Raw genomic sequence first — 16,115 nt, forward strand, 5'->3', positions numbered from 1 at the left:
CAGGAGAAATCCTGCTAATGCTGCCGTACTTGGACACACGCCGTGGGCTGGTAAAGGGATCGTAATTCACAGGGCAGCTTGAGCAGTAACAGCTTAAGCTACAAAACCCACCGTGAGGACAAAAGGACCCGTGACAGCATAAGGAAACCTGCCTCACGTCCGGGCTGCAATGTAAGGGCAGAGCTGCAGTGACACGGAGGCTTGGGCTTAGGCCAAACACGCAACGCACACCTCCCTGAACGCTGCAAGCAGACTAACACGTAAGCTGACTTCTGCTTTCTAGAGCTTGCTTCTTCAGGCCGGAAAGGGAGGGAACTGTAAACACCTGTGTGAACGACTTCCTTTTATTGGCCAGACTGGGATCTGGCCAGCTCACTCCGCAACCCTCCTGGCTGACTGGGAAATGGCTGCAGTACTGCAAATGGCGTGACGGCTCCTCAAGCTGGAAGAATGCGGCTGTAACGCACAGTCTTCTGCTGAAACTACACTGGGACAAGTCTGACACAGGGGCGCCCTCAAAACTGTTGCTGGAATCCCTGGTGGTTTACAGGATTTATAATTAATTTTTATTTCTCACCATTATCTATGTCCCTATCCCCTGTATCGATGCAAGTTTACCAAGATCTACAACCTCACTGGGGTACTGCAGATCCTGTGCAGCATTTCATATTCCTGGAACGTTACCTCTGTAGCTTTCTTGTGTTTTATGATTTAGTTCTGTGCTCTGAGCAGAAACTGTACTGGGAAGAACTGAATGGTTGCTGTTCAGGCTGACACTTTCTTCCCGATGAGTCCCAACCTAAAGCAAAGCAAAGCAAACATTTCTGTTAAAGAAGTAATTCAAAGAAATAGTCCAAAAATAGAAGTTTAAAAGACTTAAAGTATTTGCTGGATTAGAGAGCCGAGTTAAGGTTCTAGCCCAGTGAAGGAAAGATAGAGTTGAAAGATGCCATTACACTGAACGACTCGATTACACCGCACTGGATTAAGCTGTGTTCCAAAGAGTGACCAACACCTGTTTGCAATAACATAGCAACCCAGCAAAAATTTTTTCCAATATTTTCCCACAGAACACCACAGAACTGTCTCCCCGATTTAGACCTGAAGGGCACAGGATTTGTTGAACCTTTGATGGCTTTAACACAACTATCAAGTCTAGTCATTACAACATTTTGATCCTTAAAAGATCATGAGGAGTGATGGACTTTCCCGCATGTGAGAAGTGTGCGTACCGCCCTACGCTCATGTATAGAGATCCAGACACATCTGTTTATAAAAGATACAGATAACACCTCCTCACTTCTCGTTCACTGAAAGAGGACTAAGAAAGAACTGGATCTAATACAAAAATACTACTTTATTCACTTCTTTCTCATTTTTATCCTTTTTCAGCTGAACACATTTAGTTTAGTCCCACTACAGAATCTTAGCACACAAAAATAATGCAGGCATCTGACTGTTCTTACCACCTCTCCCAGTATTGTCTAATCTGCTCCGTGATGTAAGATAGCTACAAGTGCGCATACCTAGCTCGAAAAGGGAAACTTCTTCAGAATCCTGCTGCTTAGTACAGAACACTTAGCAATGCAAACCTCTATAAAAAAAAATATTCTTTTGTTTGAAAAAGGAAGAGGTAAAGACACACTGCCTATATTTAAATAATTTGGAACGCAAGTCATTTAAAGCTTTTGATTCCTAAAGACACAAAAGTCCTTTAGATATTTATAATATAACCAACACAATACAATTAAACAGTTAAAAAACTGAACAAAGATGAGGGATTCTGCTATTATTTGTATAGTTACAAAAACTGGCTACAGATGAAGCTTTTTATTGGAACAGTAGCAAACATGTCAAGTAGAAGATTAAGCCTTTAATTAAATAGGTTTATTGCCTGGAGTTACACATGAGAACCACTGTTTTTCAATAAATCCTTCAATCCTAGTAAACTGCTGAGCTTTGAATCCCTCTTGAGTAATTAATGCAGCTTTTACCTTTCATGTCTTAGTATGGGTTTTACCCAGAGAGAGATAAATACCCTTATGCAAGTTTATCCTTTGTTTAATATACACTTGTTCCTGTAAGCTAACGCACAGGAACAAGAAAGGAAAGGGGGACACCCCCCTGCGCCGACAACCCACAACTTATATGAGGTCATTCCGGGCTGCTATTTCTATCTATTGTTCTGCAGAAAATCTCCTCTTGTATACTGTGGAATATCTGTTGCTATTTAAAGTGTATTTTATCTCCCTTTGTGCGTAACAGGCTTTGTTTGTGCGAAGTTCTGCTATGGGTACAGCCACCTCAGCTCTCGCAAATGTCATGAATTCACTCAGAGTAAGCAGCGGAGCCTGACTCTTTCAGCCTGCAAGACAGAACTTTACAGTGGGAACGTGAAACTCATTCTCCACGCTGAACTTCCAAAAATGAGTCTTTCCCTAATTCTGCCCCGCAGGTTGTGTGTTTTATTATATTCTTCTGGTCATGCTTAGTCCTAACACATGAGGGTGCTTTTATTCAAGCTACAGACTATTAATCACTTCAGGGCCAGGTTTGTTCCAAAGTCTACTACTTAAACTCAAAGATTTCTTAAAGCTGTGTACAAATGTAGCAGCTGCCAGAACCCTGGCAACTTTCAAATCTAGAGCTAATCTAAAAGTGATGGATTAGCACATCAGTTCTGATAAAGGCAAAAAATAATTAGAAATAAAACCTGAATTCAAGTCCATGTTCCAGTCCTTTGAAACAAAGCATACAATTTGGATTAACAAGATTTATACAGAATTCTTAAGAGCACAAGTGTTACAAAACTGACTGCAACGTGAATTTTTATGTCTGATCTGTGATGTACTAGAAAATCCAAACCAGCAAACACAAAATCCCAACCCCGAGGAACTGCTGAAAATCACTGTATCCCCGTGCGAAGGCCAGGAGCTCTGTTCCCTGAAAGCACAACTTATCAGCGACAGCTTCAAGGTGCCAAATTGGATCTTCAGTATCTTAAACAGCGAGTTTAGAAAATGCAGTTTGCTTTTCTTTCCCTGGACTCCCAACTCCCACTTTCCCGAGTAAGAGGCTCTTCCCCATCTGCATTTCAATGGAGTGCAACCTTGGGCTGCAAGTCTTCTGAAAGGCATATTATGCCATCCGCTCCAACGCCTTCAGAACAAACAAGCTTGCGACATGTTTTATTACTATTATTTATAAGTAATTCTCAGTCAAATCATTTCCCAGCACTAAGGGTGGCTGGGGCAGTGCATGTCCATGGGCAGGGACCTCCCTGGGGCTCCGAAGCTTCTCGGGCCCTCTCTCTGGCAACAGGGCACTCTTTGCTACGAGTGCTATAACCATTCCCAGTGGAAAAATACTTGGGAAGTACCTGCAGAATACGTGTGGGAGTGCTACCGGCAGCAGCTGCCAGCCCCCCGCTCCCTTCCTAACCCCGCTGCTCCCACAAACATTTCTCTCTCGTTTCCTGGTGGATTTCATTTCCCAGTGGATTCTGTCTCCCTGCTCCCCAGTCCCAGCTGGGGACACTCCAGCTGTGCAGGGTGGGGCTGCATTAGCATACAGCTGCATGCCCCAGGCCCCGCCCCCCCCCCCCCCCCCCCCCCCCGCAACGCCCTGCAGGATTGGTTCCCTAAGCCGACGATCTGGGTGCACATTCCCTCTTCCCCGAGCTAACCTCGTCTGATTTTCATGATCCCTCTACAGTGAGCCCCAAGCACGCTCGGGCACACAAAACAGAAGACAAATGGAAAGGCTGGCACGAAACTGAAGTTGTCAGTTGCACACGGCGTTTGTTAAAAACATATTTCAATCACTCACCTTTGCGTATTTTCTCTAGACCATGACAATCTGACACATATTTAGGATTGTCGGCAAATCCAAGAAGTTACAGCTCAATAAATCACAGCTCGGGAAAAAGGAGAGCCCTGCATGCCAGGCTGCGCTGCGGCCGCTTACCAAGTGAGCTGCATTTACTTCTGTGCATTTCAACACCGACTTGTACACAGGACAACCCACAGGCATGCTCAGACTTGTACATTTAAAAAAAAAAAAAAAGTACGAGTGCAGAACTTAATTCAGTTGATTTAAGTGACAGCATTTGGGATCTGAAACCAGAAAACCAGTCAAGTGGTTTTGGGAACTAAGTAAGAACTAGACAAATCGTGGCAACTGCTGACACACTGCTGCACGCAGGAGAATCGAACGTGACACATGGGGAAAGGACAGCCTCTGTCCTGGTAACGTTGGCTCTGCATCTCATCTCCTGCTTCAGTTTGATTATTGATTTTCAGCTCTTAGCAATAACAGCTTTTGAGAACTAGGAAAAAAAAAACTTAAAAAAATAATCAGTCTTTGCTCATATTTGCTATAGATACATGTACTTTCCAAGCCATGCTAGCTGGTCGATCTGGCCACAGTCAATAACATCATTTTAACTAAGGTGAGCCCAATTAAGACAACGAAAAGGGCTTTGGAATCAAGAGTTTTACACCTCAAGAAAGCTCAAAGTTCAGCAGGATGTTCTGTCTGTGGAGAAACAGCAATACTTGGAGAGCTTTGAGCAAGAGCAGAGGTTGGCGTTGGCAGCAAAGCCACCTCAACCACCCTTTGGTGCTTCTACAGTATGGCAGACACAGGGTGATCGCCGATTTTCTTAGACTCCTGCTATACCTGCAAAAACCCCTGTGACTTAGGGATTGAGTTTCATCCTTAACTGAGTTTCCAGGCCTTTTATTTATTTATTTTTAATCAATTCAGGCTGTTCTTTTTCCATTGTATTACAATGAGAAATAAAAAGCAGCTTGAATAAGAACAAAAAGAGTATTAGTTCTTAACTCTTCAATAATACATGAAATAAAATACAAATCAACTTCAAAGGCCACTTAGCAAATATTTGATGAGTTTGAGATATTAAAAATCTATTTGAGTAAGTCTAATGGCCAGCCCAGCTAAAAAGAAAACAAGACCATTCAGAGAGAGCAGGAAATGAAGTCAACTGGAGTTTTAAAATAAATTTGGCTCAAAAATTAAGCAAATGTTAAAATAAAACCATGTCTGGTTACACTAATTACATAAAAAGGAGTCAAATTACTCATTTCCGAGCTCCTTCTGCCAAGATCATCTTCTTCAAGGGAAATTAAATTTTTTTTTTCTATTTTTTTCCTAAAGAACAAAAATGTTTTGCATAAAGATCTCGCCCTCCCTCGACAAGGAAGTTTCATTTAGTGCTGAATCCCAATGAACATTTCCTGACCAAAACACCCTACGAGCCTGTCAAACAAAAACAGCTAAACACCCTTACCAATGTTGACGATTCTCATTATGTCGGCCAATACTCACTATTTCTTAACATTTACTGGAGGTCCTCTACAGTGAAGTAGTATTTAATTCCTGAACAAAGTCTAGCTCTTAGAGTTCAGGTGGTGCGTCAAATACTCTGCTCTCCTACATCTGCTATTTCAAGAAAAACAAATAGTAAGCAAGCATAGCTTAACATTAATTGATTATTGAATACTCTAAGAATTACGGCTCATACTTGGGGAGCAGTACTGAAATGCCGTCACCACTAATAAACCAGTTTCCACTGCAGCCAGATGTGCCAACCTCTGCTCTGCACATATCCGAGGACTCCATCCTAAGTCATGCTGAGCTCCTGCAATTGCAAATGATGTCAAAGGGCTCTCTTTGGGGAGTGGGCAAGGCCAAGACAGGATGCCTTCTGTTGGAGCCAATTATTCTGATGTAGCAAAATCAAGGTTAATCTGAGAAATTCTTTAGCTGACTCACTTTTTTTCCAAGCCAAAACTGACCTATAAGCTCATTTCACCCAGTGAGGATGAAATATAAAAGCATATCTTTTTTGCATTTGCCTAATCCAAGTTGATTTCTAGCAGACAGCAAGCATCCCTCAATCAAAACTGCAGCTCAGTCCTTAGATGATCAATCAAGTCTGTATTACATTTAAGTTACACAATGTCAATTAAACTTCAGCAGGCCGAGAAACCTTTATTATTTGGAGAGTCATTTTCCACTGTCACCTATTTTAATGGAAACTGAGTTGATAAAATACTTATCACAGCTTAGTTTAAAAGAGAAACATGAGATTTTTATGTACATTTTGGCACTATCTGCATCTGACTGTATCTGGCTTAGCAATATCGGGAGGTTCCACAAGTCAGATCGAGAACGATTGTGCCACTGCAATTTCAGTCACTCACTTCACCCCACATCATTAAGACCTAGGAAAAAAGTTTTCTTTTGCATGACTAAATTTCAGTCCGCCCCAGAACACTGCAGAACTTTCCCTTTAACAACATTCTTTAAATATTAAATGAGGCAGTATTAAGAAAATATTCTAAAGTATTTATGTATCACTTCCTTCATTACTAAAAGTAACTGTGAACTTGTATAGAAACCTAAAGTTGGCTATGAGTTTGGAAAGTACCTCCTTCCCCCAAAAGCCCCCAAACACATGCAGTGTATAGAAAGTAACCAGTTCTTTTTGATGTTTACTGCAGTGGTTCTGAAATTAATATAAATGGATGTGTGACGTGCGAATGGGAGAGCCTGGAACTAATTCTGTTTTATAGAATACAAACCCTTCAGCAATTGGGGTACCTAATTATTTTGATGATAGGTGAAATTTTGCCTTGATCACACAGTACCCAGCTGTGAATCTGTTTTATAACAAAAAATTTCACAGCATGTAACTGGTCTTTAAAATTACGCTGTAAACATGCAAACACATGGCACCACTAAAATAAGCATGTTCTAAAAAGCTCTTTTTCCTTTAAGCAGTTTTGAGAAGGAAGGAATGAAAAGGAAGAAAAAGGGAAGTGAGTAATGCCACAAATAGATTTCCTTTACTATATAATGTTTTTAACATATTTCTGATCTGTGAAAAGCTCGACAACGTTTTTTTCAAAACAGTTCACGGTTTTAAAGAAACTAAAAGAGATGGATTGAATTATTTCACTCTTCTTGGGGATTAATCTGAAAGTTGTTTCCTTTTCATTGTTACTTACACTACAGCTGTGCTCAAACTCCTTTTCATTTAGAAAAAAAAAAAAGTTCAAATTTTGAGCCTGCGCACACTATGGTTCCACATTCCACCAGCTTCCTCCCAGTCCTCTGCCAGCATCTGCTATTGAAGACTAGTTCCAATTTACAATAAACAGCTTTTCCAGACCAGAACACTTGAAATTCAGTCCTTCTTGACTGCTTTTCCCATTCAATCTCCCTATTCACCATTTCAAGGAGAAAACTGTTCTGCCAATTATTACACATCTGGAAAAAATGCATGTATAAGCTGAAATGCTCTCAGCAGAAAGTTTCAGCTTTCTGCATATGGTCACAGCAGGATTTTATGGGCCACTGACCAGGCCGAAGCTAAGTTTTCCCATCTTTCTCCTCCCCCTCATTTCTGCCCACCCCCAACCCTCAACCCTTTAATTGGAAACCCACAGCAGGTGCAAGCTGTCTGCCATCTTTTCCTACACAAGAGTCTCAAATAGTTTCTTCCTGGTAAAGGTTGATCTTACAGTCCAACTCACTAGCTCTAAGTCAATTTAAACCCATCAGCTGTAATTGCCCTGCATAAAGACGGCGTTTAAAACCAGCATTACCATTGATGCTTGTCTGTTGGTTGTTACAAGGCTAGATGCTCCGTAATTTGAGTTCAGGCTTCCAATTGGCCCGTTGTGGGATGGTCCCAATAAACTATGTATATCTCCATGGCCACCTGATAGGCTTGTGGAAGGCCCCACAGCATGATTTCGTAGTACGTGAATGGCATCATCGAGTCTGTCCAAGCGATCCTCCATCCGCGACTGCTACAGGGATTGAAGAGGGACAGTAACAGCCATTACTGAACACATCTGCAGACCCATTATGCCGTTAACAGTTTCTACCTCGGAGATATTAAAGATAGAAGATGGAATGCAGTTTCAAAAGACTTTGAAAGCACCTACCAGCACTACAAACAAACAGGAAAAAGAAAAGATATCTGGAGATTTTGCTCGAGATAGCATTCATTCCACAAATAGGTGGCAGCTTTTAAAGTGAAGCTTATTATAAGGTTAATGTTACTCAGCTTCTATTACATGGCATGAACAAGAAAAAAGGAAGTGCTACAAAATAAGCTATCTAATACAGGACGAGAAAGCATGATCATAAAATCAGCCTCACCACGTTGGTAACAATTAAGAGAGGCAGTGGCTTTTTGAGAACCTGTATTACAAAAAAACTGGACAAAACTTTAAGTTATCATTTTCTAAAATGGATCTTTAAATAGATTAGATATAATAAAAGCGAGTTCTGTATGTTACTGCAGAGAAGTCTGTCTTAAAATTACTTCCCTTAACAAAAAAAAAAAAAAACAAAAACAAAACCAAAAAGACACAGCAGAAAAACCCCAAAGCAAAACCAATTCTGACATTGCAACTCTCTAGAGAAACAGTAGCATGTTGGGAGTCAAAAGGTGGGCAATATGCTACACTAATTTAAGTTTTTAATGGGGAATCTGAAGGAAGCATTAATTGAAACACAAAAAGGCACCATCTAAAGTGAAATAGTACCTCACAGACATCCTTTAAGAAGGACATTGCATCTTGCAAATGCTCGTGAAGTTGCTGTTCAACTCGATTTTTCTGGCAAAGTCAAGACAGAACAGGAAGCAAAGCACAGGTTAAGATTAATTCAAAAAAGAGGTGAGGAAACAGCTGATGTGCATGTCAGCAATAAATTGTTAGTCAAGTTAATGCAACAGAGATCTGATTATATTAAGATAAGAAGAGGCTAATATTTAACACTGCAGTTATGTTAGGATTCCAAGATGTACGTATCAATTATATACTTAATTGCAAAAATATTGAAGAAAAGAAAACTCATTTAGCTTATATTTATTCTTGTTAGACAGAAAAAAAATAATTACATCTGTGGAAACTAGAAGTATTAACAGGTAATCAAAACCTTCCCTCCATTTTTTTCCCCTTTCCTTCCCGACGCTGTATCCGAAATTTAAGAAGTCAGTAACTTAAATCCTCTGCTGAATCTTCAAAAGAAGATTTACAATACTGTAGACTATTTCCTGTGTGTTTTTCTGTAAAATGTTTCATTAATTAATAAATGAACATTCCCCAATAGCAAATAATAATTACAAATAAAATATATTTAATACTTGAATGACAGTGTAATGAAAACAAGCCCAAGAGACCAACATTTCAGGGAGAGAGGGGGAAGGACAAGTAAATGCAAAGGCACGAAGTCTTTATCTTTTCTCCAGACTGAACTTTAGATAAGAATTAGCTATGGATTTGTGAAAAGGTACCAGAATCTCATAACAGCGCTTTAGCACCAGCTGTCCTCAGCACAGAAGCCTGATGCCCAAGGAACAGATGGTGAAAGACACACCCTGCACGTCTTATATTGTTCAACTGAACAGGCCATTTGTTAGCAAAGAATTCATTTGTAATGCTATCCTACTGTTTCCTTTAATGATATGCAGGATTTACACAAAACCAAGCCTTCAACTCTTAAGTAAGAAGTACTATGTTGCTTTCAACAATTCTTACCAAGGAGTGTAGAGAGTTTTCATAGTTTGGAGACGAGGGGGCTTGTCCTCCACTCCTAGACCACTGACTGGCACCTGTCAAAATTGTCTCGGTTAACGCACAGATTCATGCAGCATAAGTGGGAAGCAGAGACACAGGATTTCTCAATGTAATTAAAATCACCATATTCTGCGTAAAGGTAAGCTAACATATGGGTATACAAAGCAGGACAAATGCCTTCATTCTGCCTTACTGAGGGGTATTTTTTATAGCAGTGACATCTTCGAAGTAGTTCAACATTTAAGAAGTGGTCTAAACACACACACGCTGTATCTGAAATACCTGCCTTCTGCCAATGTCACCATAAAAAGCTTGCTGAATTCTTTCTTCTTCAGATTATTTTCAGTATACGTAGGCATATCTTTAACAGTGTTAAAATACAGAACAAAAATATTTAAAGATGACACTGAATTAAGGGTAACAGGAAAACCATTTTGATGACACCTCTCTACTAAATAAGAAAAGTTAATATATGTCTAAAAGTTTCCTTTCTCTGGTCTAGTTCTACACTATGCCATTTTAGATTACAACACATTCTAAGTTTAGAGGGGTAAAACCACACTCAAGTTATTCCCATTTGTAATTTCTCATATATTTAAAGGTAATTTGGCAGCTAAAGAATCATTGTACAACAAATCGACAATTATATCCATATTACCTATACACTGCAAATTCAAACACATATCCATTCTAATCTGACATAAGTACACCCAATTACCATGTCAAATTTAAAAACTACTAGATGTGAAATGCAGTAACTAATAAAGCAGTACTTTTAAAACAAAGCCTGAAGTAGTACAACATGTATTTTTCTCACCAACTAATAATGCATCTTTTATAAAGATACTACATGAAATTCTATGGCCATTAGAGACAGCTTCCTTTCAGCCATACAAATGTAATAATAAAGCAATTACATTAATAAATTATGGACATACAATCCAAAGCAGCTCATTAAAGGAAGAGCCTGTGGGCTTGTTCTTTCAATAACAGCCAGAGCTGTACGTCTGGAAAACTGGGAAAAGGTTTAACAACATTACAGTCCCTTTGTTCAGAGAGCTGCAAGTAGTTACCTTTTAAAGAAAGGGTTTTATTTAACAAAAACAGTACAGCTTGCAGAGCTATTAAAATACCTAAATATTCCCTTTCTAATTAAAAAAAAAATAAACCATCTCCAATTTCATAAAAGCCCAAGGCTGCCATAACTGTGCTGGATTTCTCTTTTAAAATATAACAACATCAGTGAGTAAGTATAATTACCAATTTTCACTTCACACAGCTACTCTGGGTCTGGATCTGTAGTCTCCCTCTGCATTACTGTCATTTCTGAACTTGGGAACAATGCTTGGAGCCCCGCTTGTTTTGGCAAAGCATTAATGAAACAACTTTATAACATTTCAGCTCAGTGTAATTTCAAATTTTTTTCTGGTTAAAACTCGGTTTTCAGAGACAAGACCATAGTCAAGGCTTTGAGAGTGCTCACAACTAACAGGACCAAGTGCACTACTTCCTACAATAAAGCATCAGCTGAATATTAAGCAGAAAGGCAATCAGTTAAGAAAAGAAGCAGGAGACTCAACGCTTGTGCATCTAGTCTGATGAGTTTGGTGGGGTTTTTTTAAACAACAAAAGGTACTATTACTTAATGTAAACCCAGAACAAAACTCCTGAGTGGGACTCGTCACAAAGGAAGCAAAAAGAAAAGGGGGGAGGCGATACTCAAACGGACAACCCAACTGCAACCTGCAGTTTTTAATCACACCTCTAGTCATGCTAGTGCTCTTTCTGAGCGGTGGCGCACTGTCTCCATGTCTGCGCAGGTTGCCAGATGGCACCGATTTCCTGCTTTTCTCATTCCACTCCCCCCCCTAGAAGTTTGTGCATGAAATCCACCAATTATGTTAAAAAGCATCCTGGCACCACAAGCCCTGCAATTAACAACTGCAGCTTTTAGTGCAGCACCAACATAGCAGCATGAAAAAAAACAAATAAGCCAGGCAAGTGTTCGGATTTACAGGGGTCATCGATAGTAATCACTGTAGTATTGTTCCTACTCTTAAGTCTCCCCAACACTAATCCTCCAGCTCCCCTTTCAAACAGACATGCACACTGGAGTCGGCGAGGGCTGGTTTGGCATCCTCAGAACCCACCAAACCCTTCTGAATACCTCTGATCCTGGCAGAAGGATTCTTAAAATGCCGAGGCTCCCACCATTCAGATCCGTATATAAACCTCACATACATATACAGAATCATTAAAACTATGCCCAGAGCTTAGCTTCTCGCATGTTTATGTAAAATTAGAAATTAAATGAGGGCAGGGAAGATGAGACACACACTATTGTCTCCGAATACTTGGGGTTTTTCCATCGTTTTACTCTCAAAGCTTTTACTTAAGTGAGTAAAACAATGTCATCAGTCCTTATTCAGTAATGTAACAGCCATTTAATAGCCAAACATGAGCTGATATACTTTAAGTGTCTCATTTTAAGTTACTGTCTCTCAATACTTCAAATTGCAAATACAGTGCTCCTACTGTAATTTACAATTAAAGGATAGGTAAATTATGACTTAGTCATATCTATAATAATAAGAATGCTAAATAAACAAAGAACTGCAAAAGAGGAAAACCACAATGAAGGCTAAAATGCTCCAAAATATATTATTTTAGTATACATAAAACATTTGTTTTATCTGCAATAACTTTTTGGGTCAGGACAGAAAATGGCAACCAGGAGTATAAATAGCAATAAATATAGTAGTAATTACTTTACATTGTGCTTCACTGTGTTCTTAGTTACTCATCTGGGAATAAAGATAAAAGTCCAGATTCATAAATGAAGGTAATTAGCTACTGGAGCAATTTACCAAAGGCTTGATAAATTCTATATCACCGGAATTAAAGGGGGCGGGGTGGGAGGTTAGAACTGTAAAGCAGATGCTAAGTTTGCGCCTGACAAGGATTTCAATATTATTTGTTTACATCTACTACTATCTTAGCCATCAGAATCCAGAAGAGGGAATACAAATCAACGTGAAAATTTTGGAGAGTTTTTACATTTGACACCGGTTCCAACAAAAGCATCAACAGCAAAAGGAAAACTCAAACTTTAGGGATCTCAAATTTACATTTTGAAACAAGAAATCAGCTAGTGCTTTCACGCTTACAAAATAAGGTGTGGTATCTAATCAGGAACTCCAATAGGGTTCTTTAAATAATGTAAATACTTTGAAACGTCAGAACTTTCTTCCAGCCACAAAGTATTTTCAGTATTTACTTTGATGTTAAAAAGAAAATAATAATAATAATCTGGTCTGATCTGCCTGTTCAGTACAACACAGATACACAAAACATTTTTTGTCAACTGTAATCACTAAATCAAAAATCCCATTAATCCCATCATTACTCAAGTCAACATGGATTTTTCAGTTATAGAAAAAAAATGCCCAAAGCAGCTGCTCAGGAATGCCCTGTCAGATATGCATTAATCCATTAAGTCCACAGAAAACCAGAACAGTGTCCATTAAATGTGTGTGAAGTATGAACGATGAAAGTTTTCTGAGTGACACTGAGTATCTAGATATGCACAGTCACATACATATGTATATGACACCATTTTGCGTGCAATAACTTTACTAATTTATTCATGTAGATTACAGAAGAGTTCAGCTAAGCTCATTCTGTACACCTTTCACTGTAAGTTCATTCTATTTTTTTATAAAAAGCAAAACACACTTGCAAAAAAAAGTGACCAACAGCCAGAAAGCTGTAGGGATATATTAAACAACCGAGAATGGGCAAACAAGACTGTTGTATAAACGTTAAATAATTTAAATTGTACTATAGGAAAGAACAGGGTTAAAGTTACATCATCTTGCATGTAATTCTAGTTCTTTGTTAAACAACAAATTTAAGTCAATGGAGCTTTCACAGTCCTCTCTATATGGAGAACAGCTGTTCAACTTTTACTAGACAGCTGAGGCCACAGTGTCTGTGAAAGCTGCACTACCACTAATAGCTGCAGGCAGCTGCCCACAGTTCATCTCCACACTGGAATGCTTCTTCCCACATTCACACTACAAACACACAAAGCACAGGTGACAGAGGTGGCTGCAATACACAGCATTTACTTCAAAAAATGCCAGAAATTCCTCTCCCATAGAATGAAAGCATTCATGAAAGATATGAATGAAAAGCTATCTTATGTAAAAATTGGACAGTCGCATAGCCTACTATATTTTCATTAGAGGGAACACACATCTGCTGGGTTTGTCACTGGAAGCTGCCACAGAATTTTAACATATAGCTTTAATAAACAACCTCAACCAACTCACTCTCTGTACTGGTATCTTTATAGCTGTGATAGTACGTGGTCATTCAGTATTTTCAAAGATTATTTTAAGAAACTAATTTTCAAAGCCAGTTGCCAGAATTTAAGTGGATGCTCACAACAAAATAGTGAAGAATCTAGGTTTAGTGCAATGGAAAAATAAACAAAATACAGAAGTAATTATGCGAGGAAGCTACTGCTGATTTCACTGTGATTCCAAAGAGGATGTTTTCAAAACAACAAATAAATTATTGACAAATGGCTAGTCTCTACCTGTAAGAGGCGACGGTGATCCAACTGGTGTTGATGGATTCGATGGAAAACTACTGCTGGTATGATCAGGAGAATAAATCTAACAACAGACAAAAGAGATTGTATATCAATACGTGTTAGAATACACAGTAAAAAAAATTAGCTATTGGGATTCCTTTTCACGCTTTTAATTGTCACTCGATGCTGGACTGAAAAAAAAAAAAATTGATCCTTCCATCACAGCTCTGCTTTATTACACTCAAGGCTCTAAAAATGTCCAGAGAACTTTCATTTTCAAGCAGCTGTCAAAATAAGCACAGACTGTATTTGATAGCGACACAAGTATAACTGATCTTCCTGCCACTTCAACAGCAGCAGAAATTACAGCCTTTTTATCACCGAAGGGGAACAATATATTTAAGAGTTAACAGCACACAATGACAACAAACAAAACTTCAGGAAAATGTGGAGAAATAACGACCTCCCAAAATTTAGAGAGAAAAGATTTTAGCAGTCGACACATGTTATCTTATAAAAATTAGTCCTTCACAAGAGAAAATACCAAGAAGGCATTCAGTTCTAGTTACTGTTTGTACTACCAAACAACACCCATCTGAAATTTTGTTGCTCTTGTTATGTATTGCAGCACACACCAGTTTTCTCTCTTACTTTTGTATCAGTTCCTCCCTTGAGATACTAAACCTCACCTTGCAATAATTATTTCCTTGCTATTAAATGTAATTTAAAAGTCTTGATAAAAACAGAAGACATAATCCTGAAAGCTTTAATTAAAACTTAAAATTTCAAGATTCTTGGAAAATTCATTTTGTGAAGGGAACTGAATAGGTTTAGAGGCTGACTATGGACTTTAGAGCATAATTTTATGGGTCACCAGTTCAAAACTGTTTTACTTGAGCAGAGACCAGGATTTGTTAGTCAGTTAAAAAAAAAATCTGCACTAGCAGTGTGGCTGATGTTTCTTCGTACAGACAATGTGACATTTCACCATTTAGCTAACAACGAACCAGGGCTCGGTTAAGCTGCATATTACATTTTCTGAGCTGACGAAACCAGGGCCCAATAAACCACACGCTCCTTCCTGGGCTATCATACTTTCTCACTACAAAAGACCCATCAGTTCCCTAGGGGAAACACCTCCTCCTTTTTATACATGCTAGAAAGAAAAGACATTTAAAAGAAAAAACTACCTCAGACCATTGTACGAAATTCATGCATTGCACATTGTTATAAAAATAAATCATCTTGGGCGTCAGTATGGGAACTGTAGAGAGCTCCTGACAGGTAAGACACAGAAAATAAAAGTGACACCAGAACAAAGGCCACCAAGTTTCCTTTGAAACAGGTCATTTTCCACTACTCTACCTGCCCATTTTAATTTGCTTTATTTTAGATGAGGGAAAACCTACGTTATACCAAAGCCACAACTAAAACACAAGGTCAGAATTCATTCTGCATGCAGTCCCTGGCCGCTGTGCTGTTAAATGACCAATGATGAACAACCCTGACACCTTCTGCCAGGCTTAAACGGTAACATGACTCATTTTACTGCAACAAATAAGACTCCTCCTCCTATCAGTCATGGTCCATTCCAATCAGCAGGGTGCCAATATGCCAGCGTCTAATGAAAAGGCTCTTAGACAAAAGCTGCACAATTGAGAGCCTGCAGAGCCAAACCTCGGAGCTGTTAGTCCAATTTTTTAAACACTACAGTGTACATTTCAGTTAGGCTTTGTTATGTTAATGTTATTGAGTCTAAAGCAACAAAGAAACTTAATTCATGAATCACTTTTAGAAGTCAACTTCCCTACATTTTCTTTTCCTTTGTGAGGGGACCAGTGGCTATTTAACTACTGAGACCGTACAAAGGCCTTTACCCTAGTTCTGAGGTAGGA

The 16,115-nt window shown here is 39.0% G+C and overlaps 1 protein-coding gene across 15 annotated transcripts in view; it reads right to left on the reverse strand.

Annotated features, from left to right (window-relative positions):
* TCF12 (transcription factor 12) overlaps window positions 1-16,115 on the reverse strand; it is a 173,912-nt gene that overhangs the window by 8,894 nt on the left and 148,903 nt on the right. For 8 of the 15 annotated variants that reach the window (XM_055808569.1, XM_055808552.1, XM_055808575.1 and 5 more), the window contains 5 exons: window positions 14,224-14,302; window positions 9,582-9,655; window positions 8,586-8,657; window positions 7,635-7,841; window positions 685-799 (listed from right to left, as the gene is read on the reverse strand). In XM_055808569.1, coding sequence (XP_055664544.1) covers window positions 685-799; window positions 7,635-7,841; window positions 8,586-8,657; window positions 9,582-9,655; window positions 14,224-14,302 — 547 coding nt within the window. The remainder of the gene's footprint in view (window positions 1-684; window positions 800-7,634; window positions 7,842-8,585; window positions 8,658-9,581; window positions 9,656-14,223; window positions 14,303-16,115) is intronic. The other 7 variants (XM_055808581.1, XM_055808594.1, XM_055808589.1 and 4 more) reach the window with 3 other exon arrangements.

This window comes from Falco peregrinus, chromosome 1 (assembly GCF_023634155.1).
Source record: "Falco peregrinus isolate bFalPer1 chromosome 1, bFalPer1.pri, whole genome shotgun sequence".
Taxonomy (NCBI): Eukaryota; Metazoa; Chordata; class Aves; order Falconiformes; family Falconidae; genus Falco; species Falco peregrinus.